Below are 19,521 nucleotides of genomic sequence, written 5' to 3' on the forward strand. Positions count from 1 at the left end.
AGAAAGCCAAAGAGAAGAAAGGCAGGTGGGTTGCCAGCAGCTTTGCCTGGGCATGACTGGCCCACAAGATCTTAGGCAGCCCCTGTAGGGCTCCTTATTTTTCCCATGAAGAGAAGCTGTAGGACAGTTGTTCCCAAACTTTTTCACTGCACCCTTACATCCATAAACTCCTCCCCCTATTCAACCCCATAAAAACCATTATTCAGAATGGCAATTTGCATAACCCACAAGCCTAGTCCGGTTTGCTATTCCTATAAATAAATCAAGTTTAGTGCCAGTCAAAGTTATTTGGGCCAGGATTGGGAGCAAAGTGCTGGAAGGCTCCAAAAGTCCAGTCTGAAAAGGAACAGAATTTTCTGAAGAGAATCTAGAAAGCTTGGGGTGGGGTGGGGGGTATTAGGGGAGGGGTAGTATCTCTGGTGGGGGACACATTGTGCTCCTTCTGGGGTAGTTTGTCCTCCTTTGGTCCCCACTCTGCACTCAGCTCTCAGCTGTGGCTCCTGGAAGTTGTCAGTATGTGACAGTGGCCAAACCCAAGGAATGGTTTTGGCTGGCCGGCTAAACCAGGTGAGGGTAGATGATGGGTTTCAAACCCTCGGTAAGTTAGGGACTTCCCCTGCATGAGAGGACAAGCTGTGAAGGATTGAGGAAACAAGACCAATAGTAGCCCAATAGTCAAGAAGGCTGTTTCTGCACATGCTGTAGAAGGAAGTGAGGGGGTGAGGGAGCCCAGCAACCTGGGAAGATAGCCCTTCCAAGGGAAAAACTCTGGTCCTAAACCTCCATTGCCTTGTGGGACATCTTTGGGACAAGAAAGGCTAAGCAGTAAACCCTACACAAATCCATAGTGGAGTCCCTAAGACACTTCATATGCCTCTGACAGCTCCTGCAGCCAAGCCGGTTCCAAATATATTGCTCTGCTTTCCTTTGAACTACGTCAGCATGGCCAAGAGGGGAGTCTTGTCGTCTGGGCAGCCCAGAGCCTCCATACACACTGCCCAGGCTTGCGCCCCAGAGAGGTCACTTTGGGGCTGCTAACGCATCGGGTTTGACTTCACCCACAGAGGTGCACTCCACTATCTCTTGAGACAGACGTACACCAACAAGCTGCAAAGCAGAAAGCATGCAAGCTCTTTTAAAGAGGCTAAAACCACCACACAAGCTTTCATGCTGTGAACTACTGCTGTAAATACACTCTGTGCTCATTCATATTTCAGACACACACACCTCCCCCTCCCCACAACCACCACATTGCCCATATCCCGGAAAAGCAAACATTAAATTATTCACTACCCCATGGCTTGATTTGATCACTTCGGCTCCCTGGGACACCAATGCTCTCCTTAATTAAGAAGCCAACCAAGAGGGAGGAAAAGGACAGCACAGGAGCATGGATGGGAAAGGAAACAAACTGAGCAAGTGAGCCTAGCTTTGAGGGGTGGCAGAGGAAAATGATGATAAAATTTATTTTTTGTACCCTGCCCATCTGACTGGGTTGCCACAGCCACTCTGGGCAGCTTGGGCAGCTGCAGCCTTCAGGGTGGGCAAAGGACAGCTTATTTCAGCTTCTCCTTCTTTCTCCACATGTCTACATCAGTTTGCAATTTATTAATGTCAAGCCTGAGCGTTTGTCAGCATTTCATTTCCCCAAGCAGAGGCACACTAGTGAAAGGAATCTCTTCCAATGTGTATTTGCATAACGCTTTCACTAATATTGGATTTGAAATAGGTTTTGTAGCTATGCCGTTTTTAAATATATGTTTTTATTGTGTTGTGAAATCAGTTTGAGATGCTTCGCAGGAAGCGAGTCCAGCCTTTCTGTTGAAGATCGGCATAGCAAATTTTGAAAGGGAGCTGCATTTCAGTTCACATATTGTTCCAGGAAGTGCAAACCAAATCTCTCCCCTCACCACCCCCACTGCTATCTAACAGGCTGAGAAAGCAGAGGTTATGCCATAGGCTCTTTCAACTCTGATCTTGAACAGCTCCCCGCTGCTTTCTCATCCACTTTCCAATGAAGACTCTGATCTCTTGCTCTGCAGAGACCTGAAGAAATGTTTCATAAGGAGTTTGACCCTGCCTGTGAACTGGTTTCACATAGGCCATAGGAGGATTCTGGCTCAGCAGTGGGGTGAGCCTCAGGGATGGGCCCCACTAAGCTGAGAAGAGGGCAGTGAGCTCCCCCCCAACCTGCCCAACCTGGTCTATTAATAATCTATTATGACCTTGTTTTCCTGGCAGAGAGGAACTCAAGGCAACTCTGAACAGTTTCTTTCTCCCTCTCTCTTTGCTGCCCTGTTGTGGCCCTGCAAATAGGTACTGAGTGTAGGGTAAAAGTGGTGAGGGCCCTGCAGAGGCCAGGTAGGTAAATCCAGGTTCAACCTCTGATTTCCCTCCCCCACCCTCCACAAGATCAGTATTTAGTTTCTCAAGATAACTTGCAGCTACTTCTGAGGCCATCTCTCTCCCCTCCACCCACAAGCCGTCTTGAAAACCAGTGTGGCGCAGTGTTTCGAGTGTCGAACGAGGACCTGGGAGAGACCAGGGTTCGAATCATCACTCAGACATGAAGCTCACTGGGAGACCTTGGGGGCCAGGCACTGCTTCTCAGCCTCACCTACTTCACAAGACTGTTGTGGGGAATAATGAGGAAGGGGGAAGAACCACGTGTGTCCCCTTAGGCTTCTCAAGGGAAATATATAAATGCATTAAATAAATAGACCATAAAATCTTTCGTAAGCAGTAGGCTGAAAGGCAGGCACATCAAGCAGGGAGAATACCTCCCCCCACAAAACACCCCACCTGCTTTCCTACCTGTCACCCCGGTAAAGATGGTCAATTCTGCGTATGGCTGCTCAGATGAGCTACCCAAGCCTGAGACACCATTGACAGCCTCCACGCGAATGGTGTAGTTTGCCTGGGGCAGCAAGTTCATGAGGGTGGCTGTCCTGCTCACCAAGCCCCTCTGCTGGGGCACGAAGCTCACCCCATGGCCGCAGGGTGTGCACTGAGAAGAGGGGGAGCAGTGAAGGCACAGGAGGTTGTAGGAGATGTCGCTGCGCCCTCCCAAGTCCACCGGGGGACTCCACTCAAGGACTAGGGTGGACTGCTTCAAGCGGTAGACGAGGTTCACAGGTGCCGATGGGGATCCTGCAAACAAGACAGTGGTTAGGTATATCAGTGGCAAGGTGTGGGGATGTTGCATGGCAGCTTAACTTCAAAGGGCATTTAAAATGGTAGAGCCCTGTTTTTAAATAAGCAAAACAGGTGGCCATTCTGCCACTAGTTTTCTTGCTATTCCGCCTCTGGAGCTGTCATGCAATGCAATGTCATCATGGCACGCTGCAACTCCAGGCCCAAGATTCGGAAAAGCCACACCCCCATTGGTCACGCCCACCCACCCACCCACCCACACACCTGCTTGCAAAGGTGCTTGTGTGATTGAGGATGCCTCTTAGCACCCGTCACTGATGGATGAGCCAACCTTGCAATCTCTACTACCAGAAAGAAAAGGATGCCTTACGGGTGCAGGGTGCAGACGGCAAGTCTGAAGGGGCCCGGGTGTAGGTCGCCTGGCAGAAGCAAAAGGTGGAACCTTCCTGCTGTGTGAAACTGTGTGGAGGGCAGGGAGAGCAGCGCAGAATCCGAGCAGACCTCTTGTAATATCCAGGGGAGCAGGCTGAAAGGAAACAGCAAGAGGCAACAGAGCTGAGGGCAAGGGCAAGGGCAAAGCCATTTCTAGGGGAGGACCCAGCACAAAACAGGGGCAACGAGTTGCAAAGAGGGGGATATATTTAAAAGGTGTATTGAGGAAAGTGTTGCTGCACCCAGAGGAATACATGAAGCTCATTGGTTCATCTCGCTCAGGACTGCCTACCCTGGCTGGCAGCAGCTCTCATGGGTTCCAGGCAGAAGACTTTTCCAGCCCTGCATGAAGACTGAACCCCATGGAGCAGTAGGTTATGGGAGAAATCAGGCAACCCTAACATAGACACATCACTCTCCACAGAGTTCTCAGCAAAATGTCAGGAGAGGAAGATCACACACAAAACCCAACTTCTCCTTCTGCCTCTTCAAGTCATTGCATGCAATATGTAGCATGGCAGAGAAAATAGCAAGCTCTTGGCGTGGATAGGTCTAATCCCCCAAAGAAAATAACCTAACAATTTTGTTCTCACTTGGTACCCATTACATTTACTCCCTGCGCTTGTGTAACAAATGGGTACCCCCCAGGGCAGCCAAAGATTCCATTCGCTTGACAAGGATTGCACAAAACAAGTAGCAATGCTTGTAATTTTCAGAGTTGTCTCCTTGAAAATTAAGTGTCAGGGGAGAAATTGTGTGAGCCTCTGCTGTGATTTCCATACCCGTAATTATTTCAGACAGGCAATGTAATATGTGGCTCAGCACAATAATGAATCAGGAGGCTTGAGGGACTCTATGAGAGGGAGGATGCGCCAAGGAGACAAAGAGGGAGAAAGTGGCAGGATCAGTGAGATGCTGCAAAAGTGAGCAGCAGGTCCCCGATTCCTCTGTTCTGGTATTACAGAGTTCTCGGGTGGCAGACGTCACTCATGCAATTCTGAGATGAGAAGTGGCTCTTTCAGCTGCTCTAAGTCCACAGTCTAGCTGCATGAGGCCTGAGCTGCAGCTCCTGTTGATCTTCCAGTGAACGACACAGTTGAAACATCAGGCTAGGCTTGACATTGTCTGGACATGCAAGAAACTCCTCCATAAGAGACAGGCCACTGGACTTTTGCAGGATCAGAGCAGCTATGGTTACAAGCAGAGTTGTGGTTCACACAAACTGGCTGGGCCAATTCATGCATTGCCAAGTCCAGGAGGGAAAACGGGAAAGCTCCACAGTCGAGAGAGCCAGTGTGGTGTAGTGGTTAAGAGCGGTAGTCACGTAATCTGGGAAACCGGGTTCGTGTCTCCACTCCTCCACATGCAGCTGCTGGGTGACCTTGGGCCAGTCACACTTCTGTGAAGTCTCTCAGCCCCACTCACCTCACAGAGTGTTTGTTGTGGGGGAGGAAGGGAAAGGGGAATGTTAGCCGCTTTGAGACTCCTTAAAGGGAGTGAAAGGCGGGATATCAAATCCAAACTCTTCTTCTTCTTCTTCTTCGAAGGGGTGCCTTTCTTGCAACCATCTGGCAGACACAGAGAAAGCAGACAGCTCTTCTTCCACTGTCTAATCTGCACACATGCACAATTGTGAAGACAGGGCCTAAGAGGAAGCAGGTGCTTTGAATGGCTTTTTCTCCTAGAAGACAAGCTTCATGAACCTGACCAGGAAATCTGACCAGGAGAGCTGAGAGAAAGAGAGGAGATGGGCAGGAAATGGAATGATAGACAAATCACCACGGATTAGCTCCAGATTCTGCCTTGAGCTTGAAAGTGGAAGGAATGACACAATGGGGGTCTTGTAGCCCAGAATAAATAGGGAGATTGTTAGAGAAACCAGACTACTATAAATTACATGGTTTTTGTTGTTATACTATGCTCTGCTTTTTTTTGCCCTGCAAACTGCCTCGATAGTCCTTTGAAAGACAAGGTAGTATACTGATAATTTTAACAAATGATTTTTAAGTCTACATGGCCAGATGAATTGCACCCTCAGTTGCAAAAGCAGATTGTGGCTATTACGGTATTTCAGAACCACTGACTGTAGCCTTTGAGAATTGCCTGAGAAGTGGAGATGGGTGAATGTCCTCTACTCCCTAACTGCAAAAAAGAGAAAAGTGCAGAAACTACAGACTAGAGAGTTCAATACTGATACCAGGCAAACTTCTAGAGCAGACGAAGCCTGGTTTGCCCCAGCAGGGCCTTTCAGCTACACCGGCCTCTGCAAGAAAGGATTATGCAGATTCCAGACTGCTATCAGTTACTGAAGGTCAAGTTTGAGAGAGAAACAGAAGGGCCCAGACAGCCATTCACTCCATCTTGCCTAATTATTATTAACCCCAATTACACCATGCAGCTTAATTATGTTCCTGGACACTTCTGTAGAATCCATCAGCCAATTAAAGTTGTCCCCTGGTTTAATGGACACAGGAGCCATTAAGAGGCAGGATCCTTCCTCCTCCTTCTCCCCCCTCCTTCAACTGTCTAGTGCCAAATTTAACAGCAGGCAGAACAAGAGGAAGTCCTTCCTTTGTGAGGAGCAAGTCAACTTCTGTCTGTAACGTCACAGGAGGGGCAAATCCTGCAAGCGCTTCTCACAGAGAAGGTGGACTTGATAGGCAGAACTCCTTTCCCTAACCCAAAGGAAAGAAATTAATTTCTGAGCCTCTTTCCAAGTCCACCCTGAAATGAGTTCAGGCTCTTCCACTACGTTTGCTCAGAAGATTTTCAGAGGCCTGAGGCACTGCCAACAAATTATCTCTTCATTTCTTGGCACAGGGCTGGCAATTGCCTCTGCAACAGAGGCTCCCTGCAAAGCGGCCACTTTCCTCAGCCACGCCTGCCTGCCACAAAGCCAGCAGAATATTAACACAGCACAGCCTCCCACCACTGCTGTCAAAGCCAGAGAGGAACATGCTGTAATAGAAATTCTCCTGCAGCACCAATTTATGCCTCTGTCAAGGAGAAGTGGCTGACAGTTATTTTTGGAACTGGATCTCCATCATATTAATTTGATGGCTGGTTGAAGTTGTCTCATTTGCAAGAAACCCAGCTGATAAATATTAACCTTGGACTTCGCTGGAAGTCTCCTTGCTGCTGCTGAGCGAAGGGTGTGAGAAAGATGGGCAGCGTTTGCAGGAGTTGTCAGCTGCTTCTTGTGCTGGAGGGCTCCAGATTCACAAAAGTACGTGCCCAGCAGGATGCGAAAACATTTCTCGCCTTCTTCCTATAGCCAATGATGGAAGGCCCAGTGGGCTAGCTTGCTAACCATAGTTTAGCATGAGAATGACCCTATCCTATTCTGGGGCTTGTGTGCCCCCCCTCCAGCACAGCTGCAACAAGACCAGAAGACTTTGCTTCTGTTTTATATTAACAGCAGCTTAACAAATCATCCAGAGCCATGGTTAGTCTTAACCATGGCTAGTGTAAACCATGTATGATATGATCTTGGCTCCTTTGCACTAGCCATTGTTAAAACTATAATTAAGATTAACCACAGTTTATCAACTTCAGATGACATGCTAAACCATGGGTAATCAATAAGCGAAATTGAATCTTTCAGCTTCCTTGTGACTGCATCAGAGTCAGAGGGGAGTTCAGAACTCAAAAGGGAGGGGAGGCTTCTCCTTCATCTACAGTGGTACCTCGGGTTAAGAACTTAATTTGTTCTGGAGGTCCGTTCTTAACATGAAACTGTTCTTAACCTGAGGTACCACTTTAGCTAACAGGGCCTCCCGCTGCAGCCGCGCTGCTGGAGCATGATTTCTGTTCTCATCCTGAAGCAAAGTACTTAACCGCAGGTACTATTTCTGGGTTAGCGCAGTCTGTAACCTGAAGCATCTGTAACCCGAGGTACCACTGTACTTCATCATAAAGCTCCACTCACTGGAGTAACATCCAAACACAGCCAGTGACTTCAGCAGAGAGAGAGAGACAAGCAGATGAGCAGCCACAAAGCTGGGCAGGCTCATCGCCCCCTGCATTCCAAGAGAACCAGGGTGAGGTTTGAGACCCAAATAAGCACAGAGGAGCGTTTGACTGCAAACACACAGTCACAGAGTTCCTCTTAACTTTTTTTGGGGGGGTGGGTGGGAGATAAACTTGCCACATCCCTAAGGTGGCTGCTTTGGCCAACAGAGACAAGTTTTAAAACAGTAAACAGCTGAACCAATATCATGCAAACATTTCCACAAAAGGTTCCATATGCCATTCTTTATAGAGAACTGTGAAAATAGATGGACTGCAGGAATTTGTTTGATCTGCTGAGCTAGTGGAGGAGCTGTCACCATCAGGGCACCTAATGCCTGCTTTGCCAGTGTCCTCAGGATATGGACTTCATTTCATGATCATGGGAACAGAACCACAGAATTGTACATTTGGAAGGGATCACAATAATTATTTAGTCCAGCCCCCTGTAAAGCAAGTATCATAGCTAAATAAGCCCTGACAGATGGCCATCTAAATTCTGCTTTAAACCTCCAATGGAGAGTCCACTACCTTCCAAGGGAACCCACTTCTCACCAAATAGTTCATGCCATCAGAAACTTCTTCCTGATGCTTAGTTGGAATCTTATTTCTTGTCATTTGATTCTATTGGTTTAAGTCCTACCCTCTGCAGCAGCTGAAAAAAAGCTTGCTTCATCTTCTATGGGACAGCCCTTCAGATATTTGAAGATGTCAAGTGTATCCCCTCTCCAGTCTTTTCTTCTCTGGGCTGAATATGCCTCAACTGTTCCTCACAAGGCTTGATTTTCAGACCCTTGATTGGCTTGGCCACCCTCTTCTGCATACATTCTAGCTTGTCAATATGCAGAATAATAATAATAATAATAATAATAATAATAATAATAATAATAATAGAACTGGACACCTCCTAGATATAGCCTCCAAAAAAAGTGGAAGGAATAATGGGCCTCTCTTTCAGGGCTATTTTCATTCATTCATATTCAAATATATGCAGTTTTAATCAGTTAATCAACTTTCTTTAATCAGGAAATTGCCCTAGTTAGCATACATGTGTCAGGGGTGTTTGATCATGTCATTAGGGGGGAACTGCTGCATGGAGCAGGGGAGGCGAGCGGGGGGGGGGGGGGAGAGACACCTATCATCTCCACAAGGTCAAAGCAGGGCATGAAAACCCACCAGGAGACGGTCAATACTGCTGGTGCTTTGGGTTTTGCAAGCAGACTCCCAAACTGGAAGAAGTCAAAATAAAAAGAAAGAGAGAAGAAAACTAAATGAGGAGTGTCTTCCCCCCAAGTAGCCAAATATGCAAAACTGAAAAATGCTTATTAAACACTTTTTCTGCAGACAAATCCAGGCCAGTCATGGAAAGAAATGAGGGGAGTGGGGTGGGCTGGCCAAGCCATTTTTAATTAAAATATACAAAAGTCATATTCCACTGGGAAAAAAAAGGATTGCTGCCAATTTGAGGGGCTGGGAAGACTGTGTGCTTTTCTCAAGCCTTCCTGGCAACCCGTAAGTGTTGTGTCAAAGTTGTGTGTTAGAACTGGCTGTTGCCCAGCACCTGCCAAGGACTTGGGGAGGGGGGCCCTGAGGCCAGAATCACCACTTTGCCCTGGGATAATTTAAGCTTCTCCAAAGATCTCATTGGAGTTAATGCCTCATCTACAGTTGACCAGTGATAAGCCTTGTGGAAACTCTCAACCAATTAGAATAACTTTGAGGGACAACACCCCGTTTGCCCCTTTCCGACTCTACCCCCCTTAGCAAATGCTGCAAGTCTCCTAAATGCCCTGCATTCCATGCCTCCACCTTCATTCTAGGCCAGATGTTGCTGGACTACAACTCCCATCATTGCCGATCACTGGCTGGGGCTGAATGGAGCTCAGCAGAAATCTGAGTCCAACCAACCACATCTGGAAGGGCAGAGTTGTCTCCCTGCCTAGGTTCTGGACCCACTTCCAAATGAAGTAAAGCAAGGCGAGCATCAAGGCAGAAGCAAAGCAAAGCAGCCTACAAGCCTGGAGCACTGAGATCAACTGTGAGAAGCAAGGACACCAGGCAGGGGTAAAAACCACCTTGCAAACCCTTCAGGTTTCTGGTCACCCTGACAGGAGGAGCTGGGCAGTTGATGGACGATGTGTCAGCCTCACATGGTGGACCTAGGGCAGTTGCCCTCAGAGCGTGTGGGTAAATCAACAAAGAGAGCAAAGACTGGAAGAAATCCACGTCCACTTCCTCCCTCTCTCTCAAAAAAAAAGTGTTTCTAAATTATTGTGATTTTAACTTAACCAAGCCCCTTGACAAGACTCTCCTGCTTTTGCTGATCCTGAAAATGATTACATCTGCAGGCTCATTAAGACTGCAGCGCATGAGATCATGTCCAGTCTCGTAATATTTTTAAGGATGGCTGTTAAATGATTCAGGGATTCCACAACTCAAGAGAGAAAAATCCAACAATGGGAGTATTGCTGTTGGCACGGAGAGGAGGGGAGAGACTCCACAATCTCAGGTGCCTTTGGACGCCATCATATCTTAGCCCAAAGGCCCTGGGTGCACATATGCAGTAAGGGCTTGTTACAGCAAATGGCGAGTTCTACAAAACACATGATTTGCCCGTTAGAACCAGGTGACAGGGTGGGTGGACGACACAGGCATAAGGGAAAGGGTACAGACAGCCGTTCCTTTTACCTTGACACCTGCTGCCCTTTTCTTCAAAGCCAGCCCTGCAGGTGCACTTCCCAATGGGGACCAGCCACTCCCCCTCTGCGCTGCAGTGCATCCTGGGAGGGCCGTCTGCCTCCACCTCGGAGTGGTTGACGCAGGCCCCCTTCACTTCCACCAGGGTGGCAAAGGCAGCTTCCGCCACCGTGTCGGGGAAGGTGGCCAAGTTCCGGACCGTGGAGAGGCACTTTTTGTAATAGACCCGCACGGACACCAGTGCCACGCAGGCGCCCACATCCTGGAAGCCCAGGTGGAAGCCCTTCTTGCTGAGGTGCCCGATCTCCCTCAGCTCCACGTTGAGCTTCATCTTCCGCTCGCCCAGATCCCCCTGGGTGAAGCTCTCGTCAGCAGCAATGGTGTCTATCTTGGCGTACTTCTGCTCGCTGACGTTGGGACCCAGGCTGGAGTCGGACTCTGCGTAGTAGAGGTTGAAGGTCTCCTTGCAGGTGCCCCCCACCCCTGGGATGCTGTTGCAGTCCCTGAGGGTGAATTTCACCTCCACAAAGATCCTCTGGCCACCCTGCCGAGAAATCCACCTGGTCTGCAGCCAGTTGTTCTGGTTCGGCTCCATGACGTTACAGATCTGGTATGTGCGGATTGGCCGGTCCTTTTCGTCCACCCCACTGATCTCTTCCCACTGCAGAGGATATGAAAGGAGACACACCTGTTATTCCGTGGAAATGGCTACTTCGCAATGCTTGGGGTCCTCCCTGCAAAGCAGCCTGTCTGTCATTGGTGCCAATCAGGGCTTTTTTTTCTGCAGGAACTCAGTTCTGGTACCTCTCAGGTAGGCTCCATTGCCATTATAAGAGAACAAGGGAGGCGTTCATGGTGAATTCCAGCACCTCTTTTTTCTAGAAAAGTAGGACTGGTGCCCTGGTGTTTCATAGTCCATGAGAATTGGCAGAAAAAAGGAAGATATGTGATTAAATGAAGCGGATTATATACACATCTTTTGGAGCTGTTCTCAAATACCAATATTCTAGAAATCTATTTAGGCCAATATCCATGATATGCTAGGGTATCGTATACCCTTAGAACCTCAAAGATTTCTACTTGGTTATCTATAAGATGTTATTCCACAAAATGATTGAGGAATTGTGTTTAATCTTATAACTGCTGTTAGGATTATGGTAGCTAAAAATGGGGGTGGGGGTGGACATATTTCCTGCTATATTCAAATGGATTGCTAAAATTTGGGCTATAGTAACTAAAGCTAACTTATTACAAAAGAATACATATAAACCAGCCTAACAGATTTATGGGGGAGAAAAGAGTATATTATGTAATGTTTTGGAGCAATAAATTTAACTATAATGATTCTATGCTTTCACCCTGCTGTAATATTACGAGTACGTCTTCACACAATTTTTCTTTGGTTTATTTTACTTACTAATAACAAACTTTAAAAGATTGAAAATTAAAAAGAAAAAGCCTAGCAGGCTTCTGAGGCCACCTGGGGTTTCTCAAACCAGATTTCAACAGTTAAAGCCAATGGGGAGCCATCCTCTTGCAACTGCCTGGCCATTAGTAGAGCGAAACAGCTTGCCTACCCTGGGAGACCAGGAGTGCCCTTCTCTCTGCCACCAAAGTGACTTCAGGCAGCAGGCAGGGTCCTTGCTGAGGGAGACACAAAGCAGCCATTCTCTTAATCAGTAGACTAAACTAACCTGGGGGGAAAGATCACCAGCTGGCCAAAGAGAAGAGATTGGGCCTGGGTGTCCTCAGTGGCTTTGCTGGTGGCAGCACCACCACCACTCCCAAGCCAGCCTACCAGGCCAGGCTCAGCAAGTGTGTTGCAGAACCACAAATGCACCAGAACAGCCACTCACCCCATTGGAAGGGTGTGATGTCCAGCCCAGTTCAGCTTGCGATTCCTGAGAATCCAACAAAATGACTGAAAGAGAAAGAGAGAAACGTTAGAAGGAGACTATGCAGGGGAGCCTGTCCCTGAACTCTCCCTTACAGGCCCTCTTGGTTCACTCTGGTTGATCTTTAGGGAAGGAATCCAAAAGGAAACTAGCAAATCTATGGCCTGACTGCTGCCTACCAGAGCTGGGCTTGAGGGCTCAGCTGCTTCCTGCCGGAGCTTTTGAGAACTGCTGGCTCCCAGTAGGCCTGTTCCTAATATCTGAAAGGTCCCCTCAGAGCTGGGAAGTACTTGAGGGAAGGCCCAGAACTTGGAAGGACTAGGCCACCCAGAGTTGGTTCTGTGGTGAAGCCCCAAACGGCTTAAGTCTGCCTTTCTGCCAATTGCTCATTGCCCTGAAGCCCTGACTGCCTTACATGCCCAGAGGTGCCAGTCATGTGATTTAACTGCTTCTGCTCTGTGACCCTGAACATGGACGCTCCCACTTTGAACCAAGGCTCCTTTTCTCAATTCCCTCCGTCCCCTGGGAGTAGTTTTGCAGGGCAGAGACTGGTGGAGAGAGGAGAAGAGTCATCTCAATCCAACGACAGCTTCATTATCCTGCCCAGGCATCTCACAGAAGAAGCTGTTTGACCAAGAGATTCAGGGCACATCCTCCCCTTGACAAGCAAAGCAGCAGCTGCTGCCACAGTACCTATAATAAAGATTTCATAGGACGCTCCTGCCAATCCAAGCCAGTTCGTTCCCACAAGACCAAAGCAGTGCAATGTTCAAGCAGTGAATGCTTTCGTCTGCCAGGGACACTGCTCTTTGCAAGCCAGACGGCAGCTAGTGCAGGAACAGAAGCAGTGTGCTCTGGTTATTTCATTCCCTATTTGTAACACACTTTTTTCTTTAAATAATAATAATAATAAACCATTTCAACCAGGCCTTTGGCTGGTTAATATTCCACAGTCTTTTAAATTTCTCTGTGGAAAGGGGGGGGGGGGAGAGGTTATTGTTTTAGTTTTAATTATTTACTTGTGTTTTTATCTTGTGTTTTATTCTGCAAACCGCCCTGTGATCTTGTGACGGAAGGGTGGGATATAAATTTGATAAATAAAATTATCAGGGCAAAAAACAAAAGGAAACAAAACACCAGCCCATTTTATCAAAAGCAGTTCTAGAGCCAAACCGAACAGATGATAGCCATAGCAGGCAGCATATTTGCAGTCAAAAGCTCATCTGGAGGCAGCAGCAAAACCCACAGCTGACAGCAGGCAACAAAGGAGGAAAGGGTTTACCTGGCAGGAGGAACATCCTCCTCCCCAGCAGGACTCAAGGGAGGCTCCATCCTCTCACTTCTTGAAGGAAACCTTACTGGACCCTCTTGCTAGGAGCTGCACACTGAAACCGCCCTGAGTTGAGGGCCGGCATCTCTGGAAGCGGCCTCTCTTGGGCATGGGAGGTTCAGCTCTATGCAGCATCCAGGACTGTCCCTGCCCGCCGGCAAAGACTGGGATTGGGGAGAGGGGGGTGTCGGAGGCAGCAGGAACAAGGAGCAAGCGAGAGCTGCCTGCCTGAGCCCGGGAGCTGTCGGCAGGGAAGCTTTCTAAACACCTGCGGGAGTGTGACAAGCCTAGCCCACCGACAATCAGTCCATCAGAAAGCCGTCGAGGTCGAGCCCCGTTGGCGCCGCACGGTCGCGTGCCCCCCCCCCCCCCGCCGCCGAGCGACGTTGGGCAGCGGCGTCCCTGCCAGGGCCACTGGGCGAGAAGGGGCGCGCCGAGCCCACTGAAGAGAGATGGCGCTCCTCCGCAACCACTTTCCTGCCAGGGCCCGGAAGAGGGTTCCCGAAGCAAGCGAGCGACCTTAAGGATCCCCGACGATCGGTGGGTCTCCCGACGGGCTCCCCGTTCTCAAACTCCCCCCACCGCCCCCCAAACTCCTTTCAGAGGCGCTGGCGGCAACGTTCCCCAAAGGAGACGGGCTTTCCGGCGGCGTAGCGCTCGGAGCACAGAGTCAAAGGGAGCCTCCATGTGCCGCCGCAGTCTACCCCTCCGTTCCGTCCGGGCTCGCTCCCTGCAAGCACTAGGCCGGCCCACGAAAACACCAAGAAAGGGTTGCGGGAGGAGAGGAAAGGAAGAGGATGAGGTTTTTCTTGGTTGCTCAGCCCCCTGGGGTACCCTGGCGGGGGGTGCGCTTTTGGAAAGCCTCGCCCGCCCACCCTACCAGTGGCGTAGTGTGGGGGGTGCAGGGGGGGTCGGCCGCAACATCTGGGGGTTAGGGTTAGGGGGCGCAAATCCACGGGTTAGGGGGCGCAAATTACTTGCCTTGCCCCGGGTGCTGACAACCCACGCTACGGCACTGCACCCTACCCCTCCATTGGTGGAAAAGGGGGCTGATGACCCAGCAGAGCATCCATGCTCGTGGGCACTCTACCTCCGAGAGGTGGCTCTCCTCCAATGGGACTGCCTGGCCCTGGCGGAGGGCGGCACCCCCTCGGTGGAGCCTCCCTGGCTAAGCGAAGTCCTCCCCCCTACCTTGCTCCGCGGAGGCAGCGCGCACGACCAGCCCGAGGAGGACGAGGCGCGGCAGTGCCATGGCCCCGCGCGCCGGCCAGGCTCCTCATGCTGCCGCGCGCTCCAGCCGCCCGCTGCTGCCAGGCAACTGCCTCCGCGCGCCGCCACGCCCACCGGCCAATAGGGGTTGGCGGGCGAAGGAGAGAGGCGGGACGGGCGGGCGGGGTTGCCCGGGGGCGTGGTCAGTAGTTGGTCTACGTCAGTGTTTCCCCCTTTTAGCTAGCATAAAAATCCTATGCCGCCGCCCCACCTCGAAACCCTTTATGTTAAATGACTGCAATACCGGGAGTTTTAATCACAAATAATAGAATTGCACAGTTGGAAGGGACCCGCCCCCGGGTCATCTAGCCCAGCCGCGCCACCTGCAATGCAGGAATCGTAACGAAAGAATCCGTGACAGAGGGTCATCCAGCCTCTGTTGAAAAACCTCCAAGAGAGGAGAATCCGCCGCCTTCCAATGTTTTGGGGTTTTAAAAATAACAATGAGTCAAAGTGCTTACAATTTTTTAAAAAATCAAAAACTTCACATGAACTTTTAATTTTCAGAGTCTGTTTTAATTATTATAAATCTGTGCACAGATGTTGCACGCTTGTCAAATGCCTTTGTTTTGATAGCCATAACAGCAGGAAGAACAGCTTCACAAAGACATTTGGATCAAAACGTCTTTGACAGCTGAATCACACTTGATTCCCCAAAACTCCTCTTGGAGATGCTCTAGCAAGGACTGAAGGGTAGTGATGAAAGGCTTCCTCACAGGGTGCTGTGCAATTGGCAGGATGATCTGCTCAGTTCCCTCTACCAGAACCATACAGCTGGAAGGGATCTAGGGGGTCATCTAGTCCAACCCCCTGCAATGCAGGAATATGCAGCTGTCCCGTATGGAGATCAAACCTGCAACCTTGGTGTTATCAGCGCCACACTCTAACCAACTGAGCTATCCATCGTGTGCAGAATCAAGTTGCCAACCTAGGCTGCTTTCCCCGAGGGTTTCTAGATGGTCTCACTCCAGGTCTGGTGACTCTGAGAGGCCTGACTAGGAGATGGAGGCATTTGGTGAGCGAAGCCAAAAGGGATTGATAAATTAGTATGAGTTTCCTGGATTGGCTTGCTAATGGAGCTCCTCTGTCTCTCATGCCCAGCTGAAGTGGCAGGGGAGGGAATTGTGAGTGTAGTACTCTTCTAAGAAAACAAAAACAAAAAATAGTTTAGTTCAGGGCCCAACTACCTGTAGAAACAGAAAACTTATTAACTTTACATCTATAATAATAGGCCACCATTGGCTGAGAAGAACCCTAGAGTAGACCAGCTCTGTTTTGCATTGTCTGCAGAAGAAGGAACATGGTGTGCTAGACAGGGCAACAGTGCAAAAACAGGAGGACTTGAAAAGTATTGAGAAGGATATGAGGGGAAAATGCCTGCCTTAAGGTGTAAGTGAAGCAGAGGCTGTTTTTCTGGCCCCAAAGAAAAAGGGCGCATATTAGCATGGCTTCAGCAGTTTAACTCAGCGGAAACTAAGTTGATTTAATCATCTATAGCAGGCATGTCCAACAGGTCAATCGCGATCTATCGGTTGATTTCGGGTATGTTTGTGGTCGATCACGGTACAACTTATACTAGTGATCTCCTAGGTGATCGTTATTGGTCACCCAGTAAAGCTCAACAACTCTGGTCAATCCTTCCCCCCAAAAAAGCTCACTGCCAGTTTTTCTATACTGGGAGTAGATCACAGTCTCTTGGGAGCTGGACGTGCCTGATCTATAGAACCATAGAATCATGGAGTTGGAAGTTGCCCAAAGGATCGTCTAGTCCAACCCCTGAAATGCCAGAATCACAGCTGCTGCCAGTCATTGAAGTGCTTCCTAACTACATCCACCTGGTGTGTGTAATTTCCTCCCCACTTTTCCAGCTGCACAATTGTTTTAACCACACACTAAAAATATCTCCCTTAAATCAAAGATAATTTTATAGGTAATAGCAATGGCATATATAGTATGTGCGAAATTCTCACAATTCACTGCAGCCTGCGTGATGCGCTACTGTGCTGTATATATTGCACATCACACCAACCAAGAGGTAATGCTGAACTCCTGTGCACCCACGATGGTATGCTGATCACGTAATAAGCGGCACATGATCTTCACATACCACTTCACACTTTCATATTTTAATTTGGATGGGGTTTTTTTGTTTTACTTATATTGTGCATATTTTTTGGAAGCACTCATCCTCCCCTGCCAGTCTTCATACATACACTCCCCTGGTTGAGAAACACTGGTCTTGGTACTCAGATACTGTCAATTGAATAAACTCATCCATATATTTTTTTTAAAAAACAAACCACACAATGATTATTTGATGAGGAGGATTAACAAATCTCTTAATAAAGAGACCCTGCCAAGGAGGGTTTTGAACTGTGCTGGATCCAGGAGTGAGCAGGAAACCAGTGGCAGGATGCATTAAGCTTATGTGGTCAGAGTGACAAGAGAGGTGAATCGTTCAGTGGGTTTTGCAGGCTGAAGCTGTACTGAGATAACATCACAAATAGGATGAAGCTTTGGAAAAGTTGCCGTTTAATCCATCCACCCTTGAAGTCATCACATACAAATTGATCCGTCTTTTTCCACTGCAGTAAACTCACATGACCTGCTCTTTGGGGATCTGGTCTTCACATCCACCATCTGCATAATTGTGTGTGCAAGTACAGAGTGCATTTCCATCTGAGTGAGATAACACTTTCCACACATCCAGGGGATTTTGTGGAAGGACTCCCAGATCAGCAGGGAGGGGAAAGAAGGAAAGCAGCCCATCTGCCTCCAGGGGCTGAAGCTGGGGTGGGAGGGGTCGGTGTGGAGGCGAGCATTGGGAGATCATGAGGGTCCAAGCCTTCCTCTCCATCTGTTCTCTGCTGGCCTTTGAAAGCATATCTTTTAAAACAAACATTTGATTCTGCTGCATCTTAATTTCATTTGAATCTATTTGTGGTTCGTTCTGCCTCTCTGGATAGCTTTGTTTTATTAATGCTGTTTTAGTCTTGTGGGGGGTTTTTTGTCTAACTTCATTAAATTATGAGATAATGGTGTTTGTTTTTAGGCTTCCTTTGTCTCTTTGAGCAACTTCTTTTTTGAGGAGGCAGGAATAATGATTATATATATTTCTATAAAATAAGCAACCCTGGTGCTGCTACTCTCACTTCAGGATCAAAAATGTAGTCCTCCTGCTGTGATGAACTGCCACTTCCAGATTAAATGACTTACATGCCTCCTTTCATTGGGGCCCCATTTGATTAAACATTGAGTACCTGAGGGATACTTGCCTAGAAACCCATGCAGATGTCTGTGCCATGCTGTGGTTTGGACAGAAACCTCATTTTTGGATGGGCAAAAAAGATGCCCTTGGGTTAACACAGCAACCGCATGGCAGGGATGGATTTTTGTATCTCTCAGTTGCTCTGATATTCTCTAAGGTCAGTTCTTTGCATGAGAACAAAAGGGGCCTGCTGGGATAAGTCCCATCTAGTCCAGCATCCTGTTCTTATGGTAGCCGACCAGGTGCCTGTGGGAAATCAGAGAGCAGGACCCAAGCCCATGAGCACTATCTCCTACTGTAATTTCCAGCATTGCTGCCTCTGAACATGGAGGGGGAGCATAGCCATCATATATTGTTTATGATTACTTTGGTTATGTTTGTAATTATGTTGGTTTTTTCATGTTGTAATGTGCCTTGAGCAGGGTTTTTAATATGGAAAGGTGGCATACAGATAAAATGATGTATGTATGTATCAATCAATCACGATAAGAAGCTGTCAATAGTTATAGCCTTATAAGATGGAGGCAGCAATGTTTCTGAATACCAGCTTCTGGAAATTCACAAGAGTGGAGAGGGCTCTTGTATTTGAATCCTCCTTGAGGGTTTTCCGCAGGCATCTGGTCGGCCGTGATGAGAAGAGGATGCTGGACTAGGATGGGTCATTGGCTGGATCCAGGACATTCTTCATAATGTTCCTGTGTTCTTAAGAGGGTGGCAAGGAGACCCAAGAGACCAAGAGCAGCTCCTTTGCTCCCCACCCCCACCATAGGCACAGATTTTCTGAGTTGCTTCTGAAAGAGTGTTTGAAACAACTGTGAAAATAACACTCAGAAATCAATACCAACCCCTAGGAGACTTTGAGGACATAAATTCCACAGACAGGAGCTGAAAGCCTCCATGGGAGAAGGGGGAAATTGAAGCCACGGGAGTACAGAACTAAACTGACTAGTTTTGCTGACAGATGAGTTTTCCCCTAACAAGTGTAAGAGCTGCAAAATGAGTTAGCCAGGTAAAGCAGCTGTAGTGGCCCGTCTTGAAGGGAGGAAGGGTACAAAGTGAGCTTGGTGATGGTGGGGCTGTGGAGGAGCAGAAAATGGGGCTCAGACAGCCTGACACCCCCCAAATCTCCTCTAGGCTACATCATCATAGAGGCAGGTGAGCACCTGCCTTTCCCTAGGGAGTAATGCAATAATAATAATAATAATAATAATAATAATAATAATAATAATAATACCCCACCCATCTGGCTGGGTTTCCCCAGCCACTGTGGGTGGCTTCCGACAAAATATTAAAAATACAATAAAACACCAGACATTAAAAACTTCCCTAAACAGAGCTGCCTTCAGATGTCTTCTAAAAGTCAGATAGTTGTTTCTTTCCTTGACATTTGATGGGAGGGCATTCCACAGGGTGGTCTTCACAACCGAGAAGGCCCTCTGCCTGGTTCCCTGTAACTTCACTTCTTGCAG

At 48.4% G+C, this 19,521-nt stretch overlaps 1 protein-coding gene across 3 annotated transcripts in view; it reads right to left on the reverse strand.

Annotated features, from left to right (window-relative positions):
- Window positions 1-19,521, reverse strand: part of EPHA10 (EPH receptor A10) — a 40,797-nt gene that overhangs the window by 17,473 nt on the left and 3,803 nt on the right. The window contains exons 1-5 of one of the 3 annotated variants that reach the window (XM_082233232.1): window positions 14,707-14,801; window positions 12,147-12,211; window positions 10,282-10,951; window positions 3,524-3,679; window positions 2,815-3,150 (exon numbers count right to left, since the gene is read on the reverse strand). In XM_082233232.1, the coding sequence (XP_082089358.1) occupies window positions 2,815-3,150; window positions 3,524-3,679; window positions 10,282-10,951; window positions 12,147-12,211; window positions 14,707-14,767 (1,288 nt within the window). In that variant the 5' untranslated portion in view covers window positions 14,768-14,801. Of the gene's footprint in view, window positions 1-2,814; window positions 3,151-3,523; window positions 3,680-10,281; window positions 10,952-12,146; window positions 12,212-13,467; window positions 13,740-14,706; window positions 14,802-19,521 lie in introns of those variants that run through there. The other 2 variants (XM_082233233.1, XM_082233234.1) reach the window with 2 other exon arrangements.

The sequence above is a fragment of the Podarcis vaucheri genome (genome assembly GCF_965113315.1).
Source record: "Podarcis vaucheri genome assembly, chromosome: 7".
In the NCBI taxonomy this organism is placed as follows: domain Eukaryota; kingdom Metazoa; phylum Chordata; class Lepidosauria; order Squamata; family Lacertidae; genus Podarcis; species Podarcis vaucheri.